Genomic DNA, 19,254 nt, shown 5'->3' with positions numbered 1-19,254 from the left:
AAGTCACTTCTTTCTTTGCCTTAATCCACTGTGGAAGGAAAGACAAACCACTCCGGTAGCCTTGCTAAGAAAACCCCATAGACAGTTTAGTCTACGGGGGTCACAAAAAGTCAGACAGTACTGAACCACTGAACAACAACACTCCTCCACTAAATAGCTCCCCTCAGGAATCCTGCCCTTGTAACAAGTATCATCAAGCAAAATGAACCAACACATTGGTCACATTTGAAACTGCGTGTCTCATTCTGTATATCTAGTCCATTTCCAGTGCTCTTTTCATTATACAAAAAATTAAATTAAATTAGATAGGTGCTCTAAGGTTTCTTTTAGCACTCAGATCCTGTGATATCTCTGACTACCTGCAAAGTAGTACTAAGGTCTAGTAAGGTGAAAAAGAAATAGACAATAGCAAAAGAAAAAAAAGTGGGAATTATTGGGCAATTTAAGCACAATGGTTTGACATGGTCCAGAGCCATCCAAGGTACTTACTTTTATAGCTACTTTTAATTGATAACTTTTGTTTTTACATCACCTTCATTTATCAGCATATTACTGAGTACTTATTAAATACCGAGTATGTAGTAGGCACTGTGCTAGGCATGAAAGATACAAGTACAAAAAACTGAAAAAATCCTTACTTTCAGGGGCCTGAATTCTATCAAATGAAACAGCATGTACATCATTAAGTAGATATAGGATAAATGTATGCCAAATAAATACAAAATAAATAAAAGGTACTTAGGGAGGGAGAGCACTAGCATTTGGGGAAAGACTTCCTGTAAAGGGTGGTGTCTGAACTGCATCTTGAAGGAGGAGAGTGATTCTGTGAGAAAGGAGTATATTCAAGGGATGAGGGAATGCCAGCACAAGGTATGTAGACAAAAAATGGAGTACCTTGCGTGAGCACAAGGAGAAGGCCAATTGGGCTGTTCAGTAGAGAGCAAGAAAGAGAATAATGCCTAATGAGGATGGAAAGATATGTTGGGGCCAGGTCATGAAAAGAGTTTTAAAAGCCAAAGAGGAGTTTGGCTAGAGTTTTTCTTTATTTTAGAGAAAATAGGAAACCATTGGAATTTATTGAGTAGGAGAATGATATGATCAGACCTCTGTCTAAAGAAAATCATTTTGGCAGTTGTGTGAAGAATTCATTAGAATGGGGACAGTCTTGAGGCAGGGAGATCAATTGGGCCATTGCAAAAGTTTCGGAGAGAGAGATGAAGAAAGCCTGAAATAGAATGGTGTCTGCAAAACTTTCAAGAAGACGTCAGATTTCCACTATGATCTTTTCCTTTTTCATCCCCTCCCAAGCAAAGCATCTTTGTTTAAAAGAAGAAGAAGAAAAAAAAAAAGAACGGAATAAAAGAAATCAGTGTTATCCTCGTGTGACAGAATGGCCAATATTTCACACCCATATTCCCTCACCTCTATAATGGAGGGCAGAAAATACATTTTATCAACTCTTCTCCAGGTTCAAGCTCCTTAGTTATAATTAAACAGCATTCATTTTTATTTTTCTGTTTTTTCCATTTATATTTGTCATTTTCTGTTATTTTTCTAGCTCTACCTGGTTATTTCGATCTGAATCAAGTTATATAAATCTCCCCATGCTTCTTCAAATTTTTAATACACATTGTTTCTTATGGTGCAGTAAATATTGTATTACATTTGGGTGCCATAATTAGTTTAATCCTTTTCCCCAAGATGGACATTTTCTTTGTTTCTAAGTTTTTGCTACCACAAAAAAATGCTGCTTTAAATGTTTTGGTATATGTGGGAAATTTTTTCTTCAATATCATCAGGGTAGGATCTTTGAATCAAAGAGTATTAACAACTAACTTTTTAAAAGCATATTATTTTCTATATTGGTTGGTCTAATTTATAGCTCTACTATAGTAGTGTTCTTATTTCTTTTTCAATATCTTCAACATTGACTTTTTCTGTCTTTGCCAATATGTTCAAATTTCAGAGTCATTTAGATTTGCATTTTTTATCAGAGATTTGGCATGGTCTTTTATAAAATGGTGAATAGTTTGCAGTATTTTCTTTAATAACCATTTATTCATGTCCCTTGACCACCTTATTCATTAGGAGAGTGACACAAATTTTCAAAAGAAAAATTAGGGAACTAGTAAAATAGGCACTTTTATAAAAGGGAAGTGACATATTCTAAACCCAGTGATTCATCTGATTATTCGGCCAATAAGGGGTAGCTCATAAAAGATGTTTTTCAAACATGGTGTTTTTTATCTCACAGTTTAGTATACTACTGAAGTATGCTATTGCTGGCACTTGCTTTTCTTTTCACCAAAGTATGTCCCAAGGTTATATTGTAGGACAAAGGACAAAGAAAAGTAGAGACACATCATCAAACTATTTTTGTTCCCCTCTACAAGTCAGATTTGGGTTTAGTTTTAGGTTAAAAAAAAAAAGCTTTACTCAACTAGATAATGTGGTGTTTGATTCTTTTTTAAGTCACCTGTGTGTGATTCTGTCATCTTTGAAATTGGATTTATACAGTTAATATCTCACAGTTTTGGACAGCCTTTTAGGAATGGAACACTGATTAGTTTCATGCCACAGACTAGCTTACGATATTTAGTTATTGTTGTTTGTCTTTCGTTCTCAAAAAGAACCATGACATAGGGAAGGTGATATCCTGACTTGGAAGTGAATTGGGTTTAAATGAGGCAGGGTCATCCAAAGTCACCAGCCTCACTTTCTCCTCCAGAGCCATCTGGGTCCAGTGGCAAGACATAGATCAGGATGACCAGAGGAATGAATGAAAACGAGGAATATCAAAGAGTCAGGAGGCAATGATGTATGGGGCAATGTTGACAGCACATTGTCCATGTCTTTTTATTTTTCATCTTTAACTTATTGAGACAAAATTAAGGAAAAATTTCTGCCAATAATTCCAAGTCCTTTTAAATATAAGAACCTGCCAGCATTGGAGAATATAAGTAAAGTTGGAAGATATGCCTTAGGCCAGAGTACTGAGGTCTTACCCTAGAAATAAAAGTCAGGACCTATACTTTGTGTTCCTGACATTTGAAGGTGAGCTATGTTTCATAATTTCTAAGGCCTGTACTACAAGGATCTTGGATATTTGTCCTAGAGGCAGAAACATTCAAAACTTAAAGTATTGAGACTTGAGAAACTCTATACTAAATACTGCTATGAAGACAGCTCAGTGTGACCCTGCTAGAACTTAATAGGCCTTAGATGACTTTTCTGTCTTGTGCTGTGCTGTTTTAATAGAGAGAATTTAATTAAAGGTATTTCTCTTTCTCTGCTAATGTAACAATATTAAGAGAAACATAGTGTACCCAAGAATCTAAGGAATTACCAGCTTATCATTTTAAGGGCTGTAGAAACCTTAATGGGTAAGGCTGGTGACAATCTCACAAGAAGCTCTCTTGAGCCACTAGTAAGCTTATAGGAGCTAATAGTCACCGAGTTAGACAGTAGAATTTTAGAGTTAGAAGGCATGTTGACAATTACATAGTCCACTTCCTTAGTTTAGATCCACAGATAGTAAATGATGTGCCCAATGTCACATTGCTGATAAGTGGCAAAAGTAGAACTAGAAGTCAGGCCTTCAGAATTCCAATCCACCATTGTCACATTGTTCCTGTTGCTAGGAGTGTAGTGAGTGCCCAGTTCTGACACATTTTGGAAACTTACAAAAATTTTTATTTCTATATATTTATATTATTTTGAATAATGTAGGAAGGAGATGAAGTAAGATAAGAGTTTAACAATTTTTTAAATCTTTAGGTTTAGTGCGTAATTATTGCACACTTAAGTGATTTGATACTATTAGAATGATAGAGTGGTGTGTGAATTATTTGGGACAAGCAATAAATTTAATGTAGATTCAATTTGTGACAGAATTTGTCATTTTCCATGCTTCTTGATGTGGGGCTGGTTCAGAAGTCTGGTCTTAGTAAATTGAATGAAGGAATGAATATAAATGAATGAAAAAGTATTTATTAAGTGCTTGCTTATACAAAACACTGTATCAAATTCTGGAGATACAAAGAGAAATGTAGAGACATCCCCTGTTCTCAAGCAGCTAAAATTCTAATTAGAGAAAGAAGATGTAAGGTTTCAACTGCAAGTTAGATGGAAAGATCCCGTGGAAAAATGAAGAATCAAAGCAACCTCAAAATTTGTAAAGTGGAGGGAATAAAAGGATAGTGTTATCCCTAAATAGTAACAGGGCATTTGAGGGCAAAGATAATCAATTTCTGTTTTTGACATATTGAGTTTGAGATACTTATAAAATTTCCAGTTCAAAATGTCTAATAGGCAGATAGTGATACAAGGCTGGGGCTCAGGAGAGGGTCTAGTGCTAGATGTATAGATCTTGGAGTCATCTGCATAGAAATTATATTAAAACCCATAGCAGCTGATGAGATGTCCAAGAAGATAGAGGGAAAAAAGAAGAGGGCCTAGTACCTTTGTGGTACACTCACAGTTTGTTACCAGTGATCTTCTAGTTGCCAAATCCTATTCCTCACCCTCTTGATAATCTTTTCTCTAAATTTTCAGGGCACTGCTCTCTATTGCTTTTTACCTGTCTATCTGACTGCTCCTTCTCAGACTCCTTTCCTGTATCATCATACAGGTCATGCTTACTGATCTGAATATCCCAGAGAGTTCTGTCCCGGACCCTATTCTCTTTTCCCTCTATATTACTTCACTTAGTGATCTCATCAGCTCCTGTGGATTCATTATCTTTATGCTAATGATTCTCAAATCTATCTATGAAGCCTATCTATCTATGCAATCTGCTTATCTACCTATCCAACCTCTCTGTTTACCTCTAGCTTCCCATTTCCAGTTGCCTTTCAGACATATTGAACTGGAGGACTAGTAGATATCTGTATCAGGAAGGCAATAATAACAATGTAGATGATAATTGTCAAAATGCCTATGTAGTTCTGTATTGCAGAGTATGAGACTCTCCACATAGAAGGTAGAAGTAAACCATTTATTCAGACACCAGAGAGCCATATCCCACAAGCCAATCTATCAGAGCAGTAAAACATTCAATACAATATCACAACATGGAGCCTCACCATCCCAAAACTTCTCTGACCCGCTGCTGGGGTCTTCCCAAAAACAAACTCACAGTACAGCTAAGTCAACCTGTTCTAACTATCCCGACGGCAGCCATTAGCAGCCATAACTGCTCACTTGCTCTCTCTCTCTCTCTCTCTCTCTCTCTCTCTTTCTCTCTATTTCTCTCACTATTTCCTGTGACGTAACTTCCTTTCCCTGTCAGGAAGCTCCTCCGACCACATGTGACTTAGGCTTCCTGTGACATAAGCAGGTTACATGGCCTATTAATGGGTGGGAAAGATCTTCAAATCTAAATTACTACTACAATGCCTTAAAGTCAACATGTCCAAAAGTTAAATTAATGCAGTTAAAATCACAAGGGAAACAATTAATTTGGAAAAGATCTTCCCAGCATATTTCTCTGACAAAAATCTAATATTAAAGACATATATATGTATATATAATACATAATAGAAGCACAAAGACAAATTAAGAGTCATACTTCAATAGATAAGTATGCAATACATATACAGGCAGCTCTCAAATGAAGATATATAAGCTATCAGTAACTCTGTAACATATTCTTAACCAAAAAAAGGGATAGAAGAAATTACAAAGATAAAATAGATTATTTTGATTATATGAGATTGAAAGGCTTACACAAAATTAATTCATTCAATATAAGGAGAGAAGTAGTTGACTTGGAAAAAAATCAAATTAATATATAAATTCTTATATCAGATTTCTCAGATAAGGGTTTGATATCTTAAATTATATAGACAACTAACAGTAATATATAAAACTGACAGCCATTCCTCAAAAGATAAATAGTCAATGGGTATGAATAAATAATTCTTAAAAAGAAGAATTTACAAACTTTCTACCATTAAGAAAGACTGCTCACTACCACTAAGAAAAATGCAAATCAACATAACACTGAGGTTTCACCTCACACCCAGCAAATTGACAAAGATGACAAAGGAATGGAGTAGTCAGAGATGAAGAGGATATAGAAGGACAGGCACAAATAAAACACATTGGTGAAGCTGCTAATTGGTGTAAGCATTCTATATAGCAGTTTGGAATTATGCAAATAAAGGGGTAAAAATTCCCAAAACTTTAACCCAGAAAGCCCACTACTAGGCATTTATCTGAGATTATTGACAAAAAGAAAAGTTCCATATGTACCAAAATGTTTATCTTTTTCTGGCAGCAGAGAACTGAGGGGGAAAAGTTAGATACCAAGCCTGTCAGTGGGAACAACTAAACAAAAAGCAGGACTTGAATGTAATGGAATACTACTGTGCAAGAAACAGTAAAGCAAGGAAAGTTTCACATGAATTGGTGAAGTAAGCAGAGCCATAGAAATGTTATATGAAATGACTATAACATAGATGAAAAGAACAACAGGCATAAAACAATAAAAAATGAATAGTGAAAAAGTATAAAGAACAAAGGTGGCAAATTTAGAAGGGAAGCAAAAAGCTGGGAAACAATTTTTACACCCAGTGTCCCTGATAAAGGCCTCATTTCTAAAATATATAGAAAACTGAGTCAAATTTATAAGAATATAAGTCATTCCCCAATTGATAAGTGGTCAAAGGATATGAACAGGCAGTTTTCAGAAGAAGAAATTAAAGATATCTATAGTCATATGAAAAAATGCTCTAAATCACTACCTCACACTGATCAGATTGGATTATGTGACAGAAAAGGAAAATAACAAGTGTTGGACTGGATGAGGAAAAATTGGGACACTAATGCACTGTTGGTGGCACCATTGATCCAACCATTCTAGATAGCAATTTGGAACTATGCCCAAGGAGCTATAAAACTGTGCATATACCCTTTGACCCAGCAATATCACTTCTAAGTCAGTATCCTAAAGAGATCATAAAAAAGGGAGAAGGACCCACATGCACAAAAATATTTATAGCAGCTCTTTTTGCGATGGCCAGTAATTGGAAATTGAGGGGATGACCATCAGTTAGGGGATGGCTGAACAAGTTGTGGCATATGAACATAATTGAATACTATTGTTACGTAAGAAATGATGAACAGGCAGATTTCAGAAAAACCTGGAAAGACTTGCATGAACTGATGCTGAGTGAGAAGCAGAATCAGGGGAACATCGTATAGAGTGACACCAACATTGTGCAATGACCAACTTTGATAGACTTAGCTCCTCTCAGCAATACAATGATATAAGACAATTCCAAGGGACTCATGATGGAAAATACCATCCACATCCAGGGAAAGAACTATGGAGTCTGAATGCAGATCAAAGCACATTATTGTCTCTTTTTTCTTTTTTGTTTCTTCCTTCTCACAGTTTTTCCCTTTGGTTCTAATTCTTCTTTACAACATGACTAATGTGCAAGTATGTTTAATGTTATTGGCAGGGGAAGGGGAAGGTGGGGGAAAAAATTAAAAATTCAAAATCTTATAAAAGTGAATGTTGAAAACTAAAATAAATATTTTTTAAAAAGAACAAAAACAAAACAAAACAAAAAAGAATAAAGGTGGTCCTACAGGAGGTATGAGAAAATGCCTCTCCCCACTCCTTTGCAGAAGTGGGGAGGGTGATGTTCCACAAGTATGGAACATTGCAAATATTACTCGACTTTTTTCAATGTATCGATTGAGTTTGCTGATTTTTTATCTTCCTTTTAAAAAAATAAAATTCCTTGTTTCAAAGGAGGACTTTCTGCAAGTGGAAGGAGAAGGAAAGGGTTGTGGAATTTAGACAACGTAAAAACAAAAGTTATCAATAAAAATTTATTTTGAAAATATAACTATACATAAATGTTCCAATTTGCTAATTAGAAAAATGCACATTATAACAACTCTAATGTTCCACTTTACACCCATCAGGTTAGCAAAGATGATAAAAGAGTAAAATAGCAAATGTTGAGGGATTGTGGAAGATCAGGCACACTAAAACATTGTTAATGGAACTATGATTTGATTCAACTATTCTCTCAAACAGTATGAAACTATTTATAGCAACGCTTCTTGTTATAGCAAAGAAGTAGAAACAAAATAAGTGTTTATTGGTGGGTATCACAAATTGTATCATATGAATATAGTGGAATTTGTGCCATAAGAAATGAGAAATAGGATGGTTTTAGAGAAATATGGAAAAATTTACCTGAACTGATATACAGTGAAGTTAGCAGACCAAGGGAATATTTCAAATGATAGCCATAGCAGTAATATGAAAGGAAACAACTCTGGAAAACCTTTGGAGCTCTTACCAAAGCAATGCAAAATAATAATTTCAGAAAACTGAGAATTATGTTTAATATGCCTTGGCAGAGAGGTAATGTCTAGGGAAGAGGTTCCCAAACTTATTTGGCCTACCACCCCCTTTTAAAAAAAATTACTCAGCGCCCCCCTACAAATCTACTTTCTTTAACCCTTTAACAGTTTTTTTTTTGACATTTGTGTCAGTTCAAAAAAATGTAAAATTTTTTAAATGACACATCTTAAATTTAATAATTTATTATAAATTTGTGGGTTTTTTCCTACATTGAAATTTTGATGATGTAATATTGCATCATATAACTATATAATATTGTATTGTAAATAAGTCATTACATGCACATATTCCTGCTGATACATGCTGGACTTCCCAACAATGTGTGATATACTCACCTGCCAACACTTGCTTGTTAAGACCTGTTGGCAGACTTGACCACTTGCATTTTGTATGTTTGTTTGGAAAATGATGTAGTCACTATGACTTTAACTGTTACACAACAGATAAAACGTACAAATGATTTTTCAAAATTTTCTTCTCTTCTTTCCTCATTGTGGGTGGAAGCACCACCCACTTATTTTTATTCAACGTCCCCCAGTTTCACCCAAGGCTACTACTGCTGCCCTGGATCTTTCCAGTGCCCCCAAGGGGGTGGTATCACCCACTTTGGGAACCTATGGTCTAGAACAGGCCTGCACAACCTGCAGCCACAAAAGATTTTAGGGAGCCCACAAAAAAAGTAGAGAAAAACATCTTTTGGCAGGCCACAGGTTGTGCAGGCCTGGTCGATAGGTACAGAATGAAGTATGCATTTTCAGTATGGTCAGTGGGTTTTTTTGTCTTTCCTGATTATGCATATTTTTTCTAAGTGAGCCCTTCTACTTCAGAAGTTGAAGAATGGTGTTCGTTAGGTAGTAATTGTCAAGGACAGGAAAAAAAGCATATTATTCATTCAAATAAACTGTAAATGGTTACTAGACAAATTTAGATGGTTGTATTGATGTTTCATATTGTTTTGATAAAATATTGCTATTCAAAAAAACGCACCATGAAGATACTAGAGAAGGGATAATGATACATGCTTCTTTTGTAGTAGAGTCAAGTCAACAAACCTTAGAAGGAACTAATAGATTTAAATATTACTATATGTCTTGTCCAGCAAAGTTTCTGTTTTTCTTTACAAAGGAGAGTTCATTCTGGCCTTGAGTGAACTTGTGGGAAACAACTCTGGTACGCAGGCAAAATAGATCAAATAGAACATATGTGCTTCTTCGTGTGTGATCTTACACCACAACAAATTCCAAATGGATTCATGACGTAAATGTAAAAGGTCATTATCATTAAAAATTTCATAAATGTATGTATTGTATAAATGATGTGTAACATCATTATAATATGTAACTGGCTGCATAGGCACTTAATAAATGATTACTGAATGAGTGAATGCATCCATTATCAGATCATTTCTTTTCCTTTCTAAAAATGGAAACCCTACTTTGTTTTAACCTGAAAATTCTTGCATGTGATCATTTCAGTCGCTGGGTTAGCCGGAGTTCCACAGCACAGCGTAGGAAAGATCGCCTACGACAGCATTCAGAACATGTTGGATTAGACAATGACTTAAAGGAGGTATGTAATTTACTTCCAAATTTTGCCTCTGACTCAGTTAAAGAATTCAGAGTCATTCAACTTCTTTTATCCTTCACATTTACATATAATGCGTTTTTTCTAAATATATGCCTGATATCAGTTTATCCAAGTAATTATTATATAATCCTACATATTTTAACCAAAATATACATTTTTAAAGCAACTTAAAATTTTAAAAAATATTTCGTACCCTTGCTTGACATGGAAAAAGAAAATTTTTCTTTTTCCTCGTTTTAAGTGAAAAAAATATCAAATACAGACAGAGGTTCTTGCCAAATTTATTTTGATATATTTCACATAGAAAGAAAAACCTCAGGCATTATGGGTATCTTCAGCATTAACACATAGTAGGTGCTAGGTGCAGCGGATAGAGTAACAGGCCTTAAGTCAAGAAGTCTCATCTTCCTGAGTTCAAAGCTGGCCTCAGACACTTATTAGCTATATGACCCTGGGCAAGTTATTTAACCCTGTTTGCCTCAGTTTCTCATTTGTAAAATGAGCTGGAGAACAAAATGGCAAACCACCTCCAGTATCTTTGCTAATAAAACCCCCAATGGGTTCACAAAGAGTCAAACACAACTGAAAACAACTAAACGACAACGAAGTGCTCAGTAAATTCATGTTGATTGATATTTATTTTTTATTTGGTTTGGGGGAGGAGGTTTGCAAGGTAATCAGGGTTAAGCGACTTGCCCAAGGTCACACAGCTAGTAAGTGTCAAGTGTCTGAGGCCAAATTTGAACTCAGGTCCTCCTTACTCCAGGGCCAGTGCTCTATCCACTGCACCACATACCTGCCCTTTGATTGATTAATTTATGAGAATAGTTTAGAAATGCCTATGCATCCTATAAGCATCATTTTTCATGTTTTCTCTTGCTTTCTGTTTTCTCCCTAGTATTGTGTTTCAAAATTTTTTAACTGTAATCATGACTCTTATGCTTTATTTGTGCTACCTGAAAATAAAATTATCATGTACTATAAATCACTAATCTAAATAATTACATTTCAAGTATGATTTGCAGTAAAAAAATAAATAAAACTGCCTTCAGTAGGCTTATTAACTATTTCTAAATCTGAATGTGTGTAAATAAAGCAAAATGTTGTCATTGCTAAGTACTTACTACTTTTGTTCATGTGAACATGCAGATATTATTTGAAACATTGCTTGTCAATTCCAGTATAGCCTCTTCAGTGTTCTTCTTTGTCCATGACCCGGTATGCACTCCCACTTCCCCATTTCTTTATGCTGTGAATAGATCATGTGCATGCTTCTTTTGCTTGTCTCTTCTCTCTTTTTCTTTCTTTCTTTTCTGGAATTGGCATATCTACCTCCTTTCAGCCTTCCCAGGAACTTTTGATCTTTCAGAATTACAAGACATTTTGGGAGTGGGATCAGGGGCCACCTCCTCCTGCACAACTTCCTAAAAAATCCTTCTCTGAATGCTGCCTGGTATGTCCTTTGGCTGAAAGCTGTTTTTCCAGATGTTTGACTCTTGCATGTACCTGAGTGCATATAGCCCTTTAGACCCTTTGCCTGTTCACTTCACTTTAAATAGGAATGTGCTGTCTTTCCATTTGCTGCCATCTTTCTTTTGCTGTTTTTTTTTTAGCACTTTCTCATTCTCTTCTCTTTTTGCCAAGTATAAAGGCACATGATCTTTTGTATCAATGATTTTTTGTTGGAGACAAACCTGTTTTTATTATGTTTTCTCTTATCTGATAGCAGTTTCTTCACCCTTCATTCCTTTTGTAAAATCACAAAAAATTATTTAACTGAGTGAGTATATTTTATATGTATGAAAACTTTAATAGAGAAATGGTAAGAAAGATGAAATTTCTTTAAGAAATACTAATCAAGTTATTTGCTGAATTTAAAATTCTCAGCCTTGGGGAAGAGTATGCCATTTAGTTAAAAGTTGGAGAGAACCCTTTTCTTAAAAAGGAACAAGTCTTTTTAGAGAAATTATCCTACTTTATAGGATTTGGTATTTACTAAATTTGGGCTTTAGCAAATCTTAAAAAAAAACAAAACAAATTTCCCACCCTCAAAGAAAGGAGTATTCTGTATGGTGAGTGGTTCAAAGGTGGAAAAGGAAATAAAAATTCACTTTTTCCTCCAAAAATACCATAAGAAACCATACCTTTGTCTTCACTTTATTAGTTTTTAGGGCCCTGATGCTCTTTTTTGGGATTATCCAAGATTGGAGTAACACACATTTCTTATAATGCTGCTAGCTATTCAGTTTGATGAAAGAATCTGATAATAGATATATAGATAGATATAACCAAATCAAATATAATGTAAGCTTGAGTTTTTAGAAACATGAATGCTATAGTTCTCACAGCTGCACTTTGCTGGTTTTATTTCCTGACATGCATTTAAAAACTGTAATCTTAAAGTTGTATCTATCTATATAACTTACATATTTAATTTCCAGAGTCATGTTAGTTTTGTCCTGCTTACAATATTCCCTTGCTCATTCCACCTCTAGGATGGTATTTTAAAAGATGAATAAGAGTTGATATTCATAAAGTTTAATTTTACTTTGTCTTTAATGTAATTTAAGGATTAAACAGAGATACTGTACAACTTTTAAACCGTATGACCGAGAAACAGCAGGTAGAATTAGCCAATCTCATCTCCAGGCAACAGCATATGAACAGTTTTTATCCTGATTTGTATTTTCTCCTAAGGAAAACAGTACCTTAAATTTACATAGAATTCAAAGAACTTATTACACCTTCTCATAGAATCTCAAATCCTGCCCTCAAATTAGAGGAGAACCATTTATGTCCACCTTTGTATCTGTGATACACTCTCTGATGGTACCACAGCATAATTTAACACAAAAAACCTATTAACCATAGTTTTTAGACTTTTTGTATTTTGGATTAGGAAACACCTGATGTATAGGACTATAAGGGTAGAATGTTTTGGTATCTAGATGAAGTTTACCAGCCAATATAGGAGAAAAACAAACCCAGAGATTCAGGCTAACTTGATCATAGTGAATTTCTTTCTAGAAACTCTTAGGACTTGAGAGCATTGGGTAGAGTTATTGTGCCACTACTGTAGCTTTTGACATCCAGATAAGAAATTATGCAGTTGGATCCCATCATCCCCTGGTTCTGGGCCAAAGCAAGGGGGAGCTTTTGGAAAATATGGGAAAGAAGGTAATAGAGAGAGAAGTTTACTGTGCATTATACCTTGCATTGTAGAACACTTAATACTTTTCAAAGCAGTCCTAATCATCCAGAGGTGTAGACAAGATTTAATATACCAATTTTACCAATTATAAGACAAAGAGATTAAGACTTCATTAGGTCCCATAGTTTGTAAATAAGTTGGGACTAGAACACAGGTCTCCCAATTTCTAGTCCATACTACTTATCATATTACTTTTTCCTAAAATAAGTCCAGTATAATATGGAAGATGACCTAGTGCCCCCTCTCAACCCTTCAAATCATTGCAATTGACAGGGAACAAGAGAATGAAGCCTCAGGCTACACGCTACTTATATAATGAGCCTTGATATCTCACAGAGCAAAGGGCAGTTCTGTCATAAACCAAAGAGATTTGAGAGTCACTATTTAGTATAAAGCTCTAGTTCTGGATTCCTAAAACAAGGATTTTAGTCCCAGCTATGATCTCATGACCATGCATTTTGGTACATGATTTTGTACCTTAACTTTCTTTGTCTATAAAATAGAATGAATAGAACTATATATCTCTGCCTAATTTATAAGAATATTGTAAAGATAAGAAACACTAATGATGTAAAAGTGTTTTGAAATCTTAGCAGGACAATGGCTCCAATAATATTCAATACTATTTTCCATCCCATTTCGGAAGTTGTAACCAAATAGAATTTCAATCAGTCTCGGAGAAATCATCACAGCAGACTAAGTGATAGACTTGGAGTCCTGTGACCCAAGGCTAAGTTCCCTCTTTCACTAGCTGTGTGACTCATAGGAACTAAGGTTCCTCTCTGAACCTCAATTCTTGCACCTGTGAAATGAAGGTAAGATGACTTAATGCTACTTACTTCACAGGATTATTGTGAGATCACTTTGTAATCTATAAAGCACTATAGAAACATGAATTATTGTTATTAATAATAACATCAATGAAGAAATAATGAAATGTCGCTCTTATTTGTGCATGTACACATACAACCATATTTGAACCCTCTTTGTTCCCACACTTGTTTGCCTGTAAATAAGATCAATAGACTGATGCGCATGCATTCATAATGCTGTTTAATTTTTAGAAATATATGCAGGAGGCAAGGAGTTTAGGAAAAAATCTGAGACGACCCAAATTGTCAGATCTCTCTCCAGCAGTGATAGCTCAGACCAACTGGAAATTTGTAGAAGGCTTACTAAAAGAATGTAGAATGAAGGTATGTATTATGCATGTTCTCACTCTGATTTGTTTCTGTTTACTGTTAATATGAAACCAAAGTTGCAATCCTTTTATGAGCCATTTAGTTTCATTTAAAAATCTTTATGTGGTCAGCTATTTTCTAGTTCTTGCCAATGTTTTGAAATGTCCTTGGACTCCCTTATGGCCTGTGACATGTATGACCAAGCTGAAACTACTCAGCCTGGTATTCAAAAATTTCCATAATTTGGCCCCTCATCCCCTGCTAAAGCTTTTCTCCCATAAAGCTTTTGTCCCACTACTCCCCAGAAGGAACCCTTTACTCCAAAGAGGCTTATTATGATTAATGATGGGTATTTCCTTTGTTTGTGAAAAACAATATTATTTTGTGGTTGCATATATCATCTGTACCTCTTAGCACACATGTATTTGTATGCTACACATATCTGATATCAATTATGTAGCCAGTGAAGAGCATAACTCCAAAGCATAACCCCCTCCAACTTCATTTCATTTGATAATTTTAACATCCCCTTTCACCATATATTTTCCAAGAACTACTAAAACATATCTAAATTGTCTTCTTGCCACTTTCTGTTCTTTTTTTTTTAAGCAGTGCTTAGGAACAAAGATATGATGAAATGGGGACAAAAATAAGGAAGAAGGCCTGGCTAATTTGAAAGCTAATCTACTCATGAAAAAACAGGGGTTTTATATGATAATTTTTTTTTCAAGATTAGCCCAAACTAACCCCAAATATCATCATATTACTGGGGCCTTCACATGCCGATAATTATTTGCATGTATTCCAAAATTCTGATGACTGAGAGATTTTTGTGCTCTTTGATGCCATGCCCCAGTGTTATGAAAAGAACAATTCATATTATTAGAGTTTTACATGGAATCTTTTGGCAAAAAGCTACTTAATAGAGGTTATCTAATTCCCAGTCACATTGTCTCCCTTACTCACTTCAAAGTAGCTAAGATAATACTGCTCTAATTGTCAGATGCACAGAAATTATACAACATGCCCAAAGTTGATATCATATCTGTGGAAGAATAAGGGAAAAAAGACTCAGCTTTCCCAATCCCTTATTTGATTGATTTTGGTTTTGTGGCTGGAACTAACAATATTGAGTATAACTGGTACTTGCAGACAAAACGTATGTTGGTGGAAAAAATGGGACATGAAGCAGTGGAACTTGGCCATGGTGAAGCAAACATAACAGGCTTGGAGGAGAACACTTTAATTGCCAGCCTATGTGACCTGCTGGAAAGAATATGGAGCCATGGCCTTCAGGTCAAACAGGTAGGAAGAGCCATTTAAAACTCCAGGATACAAGAAAACCTATTGGAAAATGAGTCATGGCAACAAGAAATTAAAAGCACTATTGATGGACAGGGGCTTTTCAGTTTTGAAAAGGTTACTAGATGTGTGTTGTTATTGTTTACTATTTATATTTCATTCATTGAATAATAAATGTACCTGTTAACCAAAGACAGTTTCAGAAATCTTGCTTCCTGGGCCAAAAGAAAAGCTTAAAATTATTTTGAAAATACCTAGAGAGAGACTGTATACCTGTTATGTCAACCTGTTAATCCATACAGTGTCTGTCTCCTTGGTGATTGGTGAATGTCTATCTGACATTGCCTGAAGGAAACCTTACTAGCGTTCTTTCTATACTGAGAACAGGCAAAACCATTTGAAATTGAAAAGGTCAACTAATTTCTCAGTTCTTATACTTTTAGTTTTCCTCTTCTAATTTCTCTTACCTCATTTGATTAGGCTTCTCCCCTTCGAATACACACAACATACACAAACACATACACACACATATTTAAGTAGTTATAGTTTGTATTGATCAAATCTGTCATCTAAATAACATTTATTTAACCAGTCTGAAATTTCATTTATTCAACAAACACCATATACTGTGCTAGGCATTGGAAGGATAAAAAGGTAAATGAGAAATGTTATCATCAGTATAGGTACTGTGACATGTATGACCAAGTTGATATCGCAGCCTCTTTACAATTATATAGATGGCCTTAGAGAATTGCTGTGACCAAATATGCATCACACTATTACAGACATCCAATCTGTTTCTCTTGATAGACCCTGTTAAAGCTTGCTTACAGTCATTTTGTAGTTTTTGTGAATCTAGGTCACTTCTCTGCCATAGTAAGGTATCAGGGTAGGATGTTAATATTAAAATATGACAAGTGCATAAGGATACCAATTAATACTGAGATGAAATGAAGGAGGAAATAATTTCCAACATGAGAGACTTAAGATGGCTTCCTGAAGGAAGCAGAATTTGAGCTGGGCCTTGAAGGATATGTCAACAGGAATAGATATAAAAGAAAGGCAAAGAAAGCAAATGATAATAAGTCTGTGTATTACACTAAAAATTTATGACCCAAAGTCAGAAGTGACCACCTCCTGATTTTTTGATCTATTGCTTGGCATCCAAGGTTTTTCCTTTCTTTTTCCCAGGTTGTAGCCATTTTTTTTCCAGAAATTATCATATCAAATGGAATATAAACCTTACTAAATTTTCCTCAATGTCTGACTCTTCCATAAGAAAATAAGAAAACAGCATACCACATACTGCTCCTTACCTCTCTTAGAATCTCTAGCCTTCATCATTCAAAATGCTATTGAAATATGAGTTATTTTAATGAATCATTTCATAAACTCTTGATTTTAGGGGAAGTCTGCTTTGTGGTCACATTTAATTCAATATCAAGACAGAGAAGAGAATCAAGAACACCTTGCAGAATCTCCAGGTGAGTTCTTTTTTGTCTTATCTCCTTTATAGAACAGGTAGCATTAAACTCTGTTGGAAAAAATAAAACTTGTCTCTTCCAAGGGGAATTGACTTTCCCCTTTATTTCAAACTGAGTAATATAGCATATAGTAAATTAAAGGTTTCAACATTTGTCAGATGATAGGAGGTATTTGGGTGACCCAGAGATGGACTCTGTTCTCTGTGAACTGGAAATTATTCAGTCCTAGCTTACTGCTTATTGTTATCAACATAAAATTTATGTCTCTGTTGTTATCCAGTGGATGAATGAAAAAATATTTTAAGTGCTTACTGTGTGCCAAGCATTGTAATAAGTTCTGGGGATACAAATCAAAAGCCTGCCCTCAAGATGCTTATTTTCTAAAGGGGAAACAACACATATTTATGAGTAGTGGCCAGGAAGAGGCACTTTGGCCTGGGAAATTATAAGGATGGTAAAAGGAACTAAAAGGAGAGTAGATTGAAACATACCATTCAAGAAAAATGGCAGAGTTAATTTGATCATGGTTCATGATTTCAGAATTTGGAGGTGAGGAGGATGGGATACATAAGGTGAGGCAGTTATCAAGGAGGCTTTATCAGAAAGGAAAGAGTTAAGTCAAGAATAGATAAGATTTTCCTAACATATTCAAATGTTCTGCCTTATTAGGAATTCTCCAAAATCTAGGTAGATTTTTCACAAGTTTTCCTTTGTTAAAATAACCATTTTTCCCAGAAGAGGTAAATAAATTCATGAGAAAAAGATTTAGTGTACAATTGAAATAATTTAACCTTTTAATTTAGTAAAGTAATTGAAGATTTTTGTGGAGAAGGAATGGCCTGCCTTAAAAGATGATAGTTTCCCTATTCTTGGAAGTCTTCAAGTAAAGGCTAAAGACCACCTGTTGCATATGTTCCGGTATAGGTGAGACAAAACAACCCCTGAAGTTCCTTCCAGTTTACGAAATCTGTGATAATGGACTGCCGCTAGCGGCTATGGGGTCGAAATGGCTGGAGATGGCCAAATGCCATGGAGAGTGAAAAGAAAACACAGGCCAGATGGAAGAGTAAAGAACAGCTCCATTTATTAAACTGAGGGACAGGGCTTATATACCTTTTAGGCAAGCAGAATCAACAAATCCATGTGCGAGGCATTTGCATAATGCATGACTTCTTCTTGCTTTTTGTTCCCCTTTTGCCATAAACAATATTGTGTTAATAGCCCACAGGTGGTATTTAGCACATGTGTGCCATGGGGGTATTGGAGGAACATGTGTATACCAAGGAGGCTTGAAGAGCCTTCATCCTGAGCAGCATGTGTATGCCGAGGGAGGGATGGAGAGCCCACATGCCGAGTTATCAGCCCAAGGGTATCCATTATCTGTGCTGGAGGCAACACTGTCATGGGCGTCAAAAGAGTAATATATAAAAAGTATCTGAACCAAAAAATATTGGACTCTATTAATACCTCCCCAAAAACAAATAAGAAAATATCAGTAATTACTGTTCCATATGCCTAATCTCCCATATGTGCAAAATCTTTCTAATAGTCATCTATACAAAAGGCATTTTCACTTGTTATTAGTAGGAAATAAATGGCTTTTCACAAATTATGGTTAGCAATATACAACATCTATACCATTTCACATTTAACTGAAAGATAGAACAGAATATCTTATTGTTTATTGATTATGAAAAAGTATATGATTTGGCAGAACAAAGCACCACTTCACAGTCTCTTTTAGAAGATCTTTCCCAGATACATCAATATCATTCAAGATTCCTTGGAAGATATAATAAGTGAAATATCTCTGTTCAACCACCTCTGTTCAGCATCAGATAAAGCATAAAACAAGGAGACATATGTTTGACTAAGGTTTTTGACACTGTGATGGAAGAGATCCAGTATCATATCTGGATCAAAGAAGATTTCCCTGTGGATGTTGAATTCTTCCAGACATTCATTTTTTTGGATGACATTATATGATTAGATCAAGCCCCAGAATATCCCAAAGCATTCCAGAAGAGATTAAATGAATTTGGTCTTTCCCTTCACAGAGGAAAGACCAAATGGATTTAAAAATGCCTGTTGTCCAGATTT

At 35.2% G+C, this 19,254-nt stretch overlaps 1 protein-coding gene across 1 annotated transcript in view; it reads left to right on the top strand.

Moving 5' to 3' along the window:
- Positions 1-19,254, top strand: part of DENND5B (DENN domain containing 5B) — a 219,489-nt gene that overhangs the window by 145,746 nt on the left and 54,489 nt on the right. Inside the window, exons 8-11 of the mRNA XM_036759004.1 lie at positions 9,865-9,958; positions 14,252-14,383; positions 15,521-15,673; positions 17,076-17,154. Of these exons, the coding sequence (XP_036614899.1) occupies positions 9,865-9,958; positions 14,252-14,383; positions 15,521-15,673; positions 17,076-17,154 (458 nt within the window). The remainder of the gene's footprint in view (positions 1-9,864; positions 9,959-14,251; positions 14,384-15,520; positions 15,674-17,075; positions 17,155-19,254) is intronic.

This window comes from Trichosurus vulpecula, chromosome 5, assembly GCF_011100635.1.
Source record: "Trichosurus vulpecula isolate mTriVul1 chromosome 5, mTriVul1.pri, whole genome shotgun sequence".
In the NCBI taxonomy this organism is placed as follows: Eukaryota; Metazoa; Chordata; class Mammalia; order Diprotodontia; family Phalangeridae; genus Trichosurus; species Trichosurus vulpecula.
This window is presented reverse-complemented; position numbering and strand designations above follow the sequence as displayed.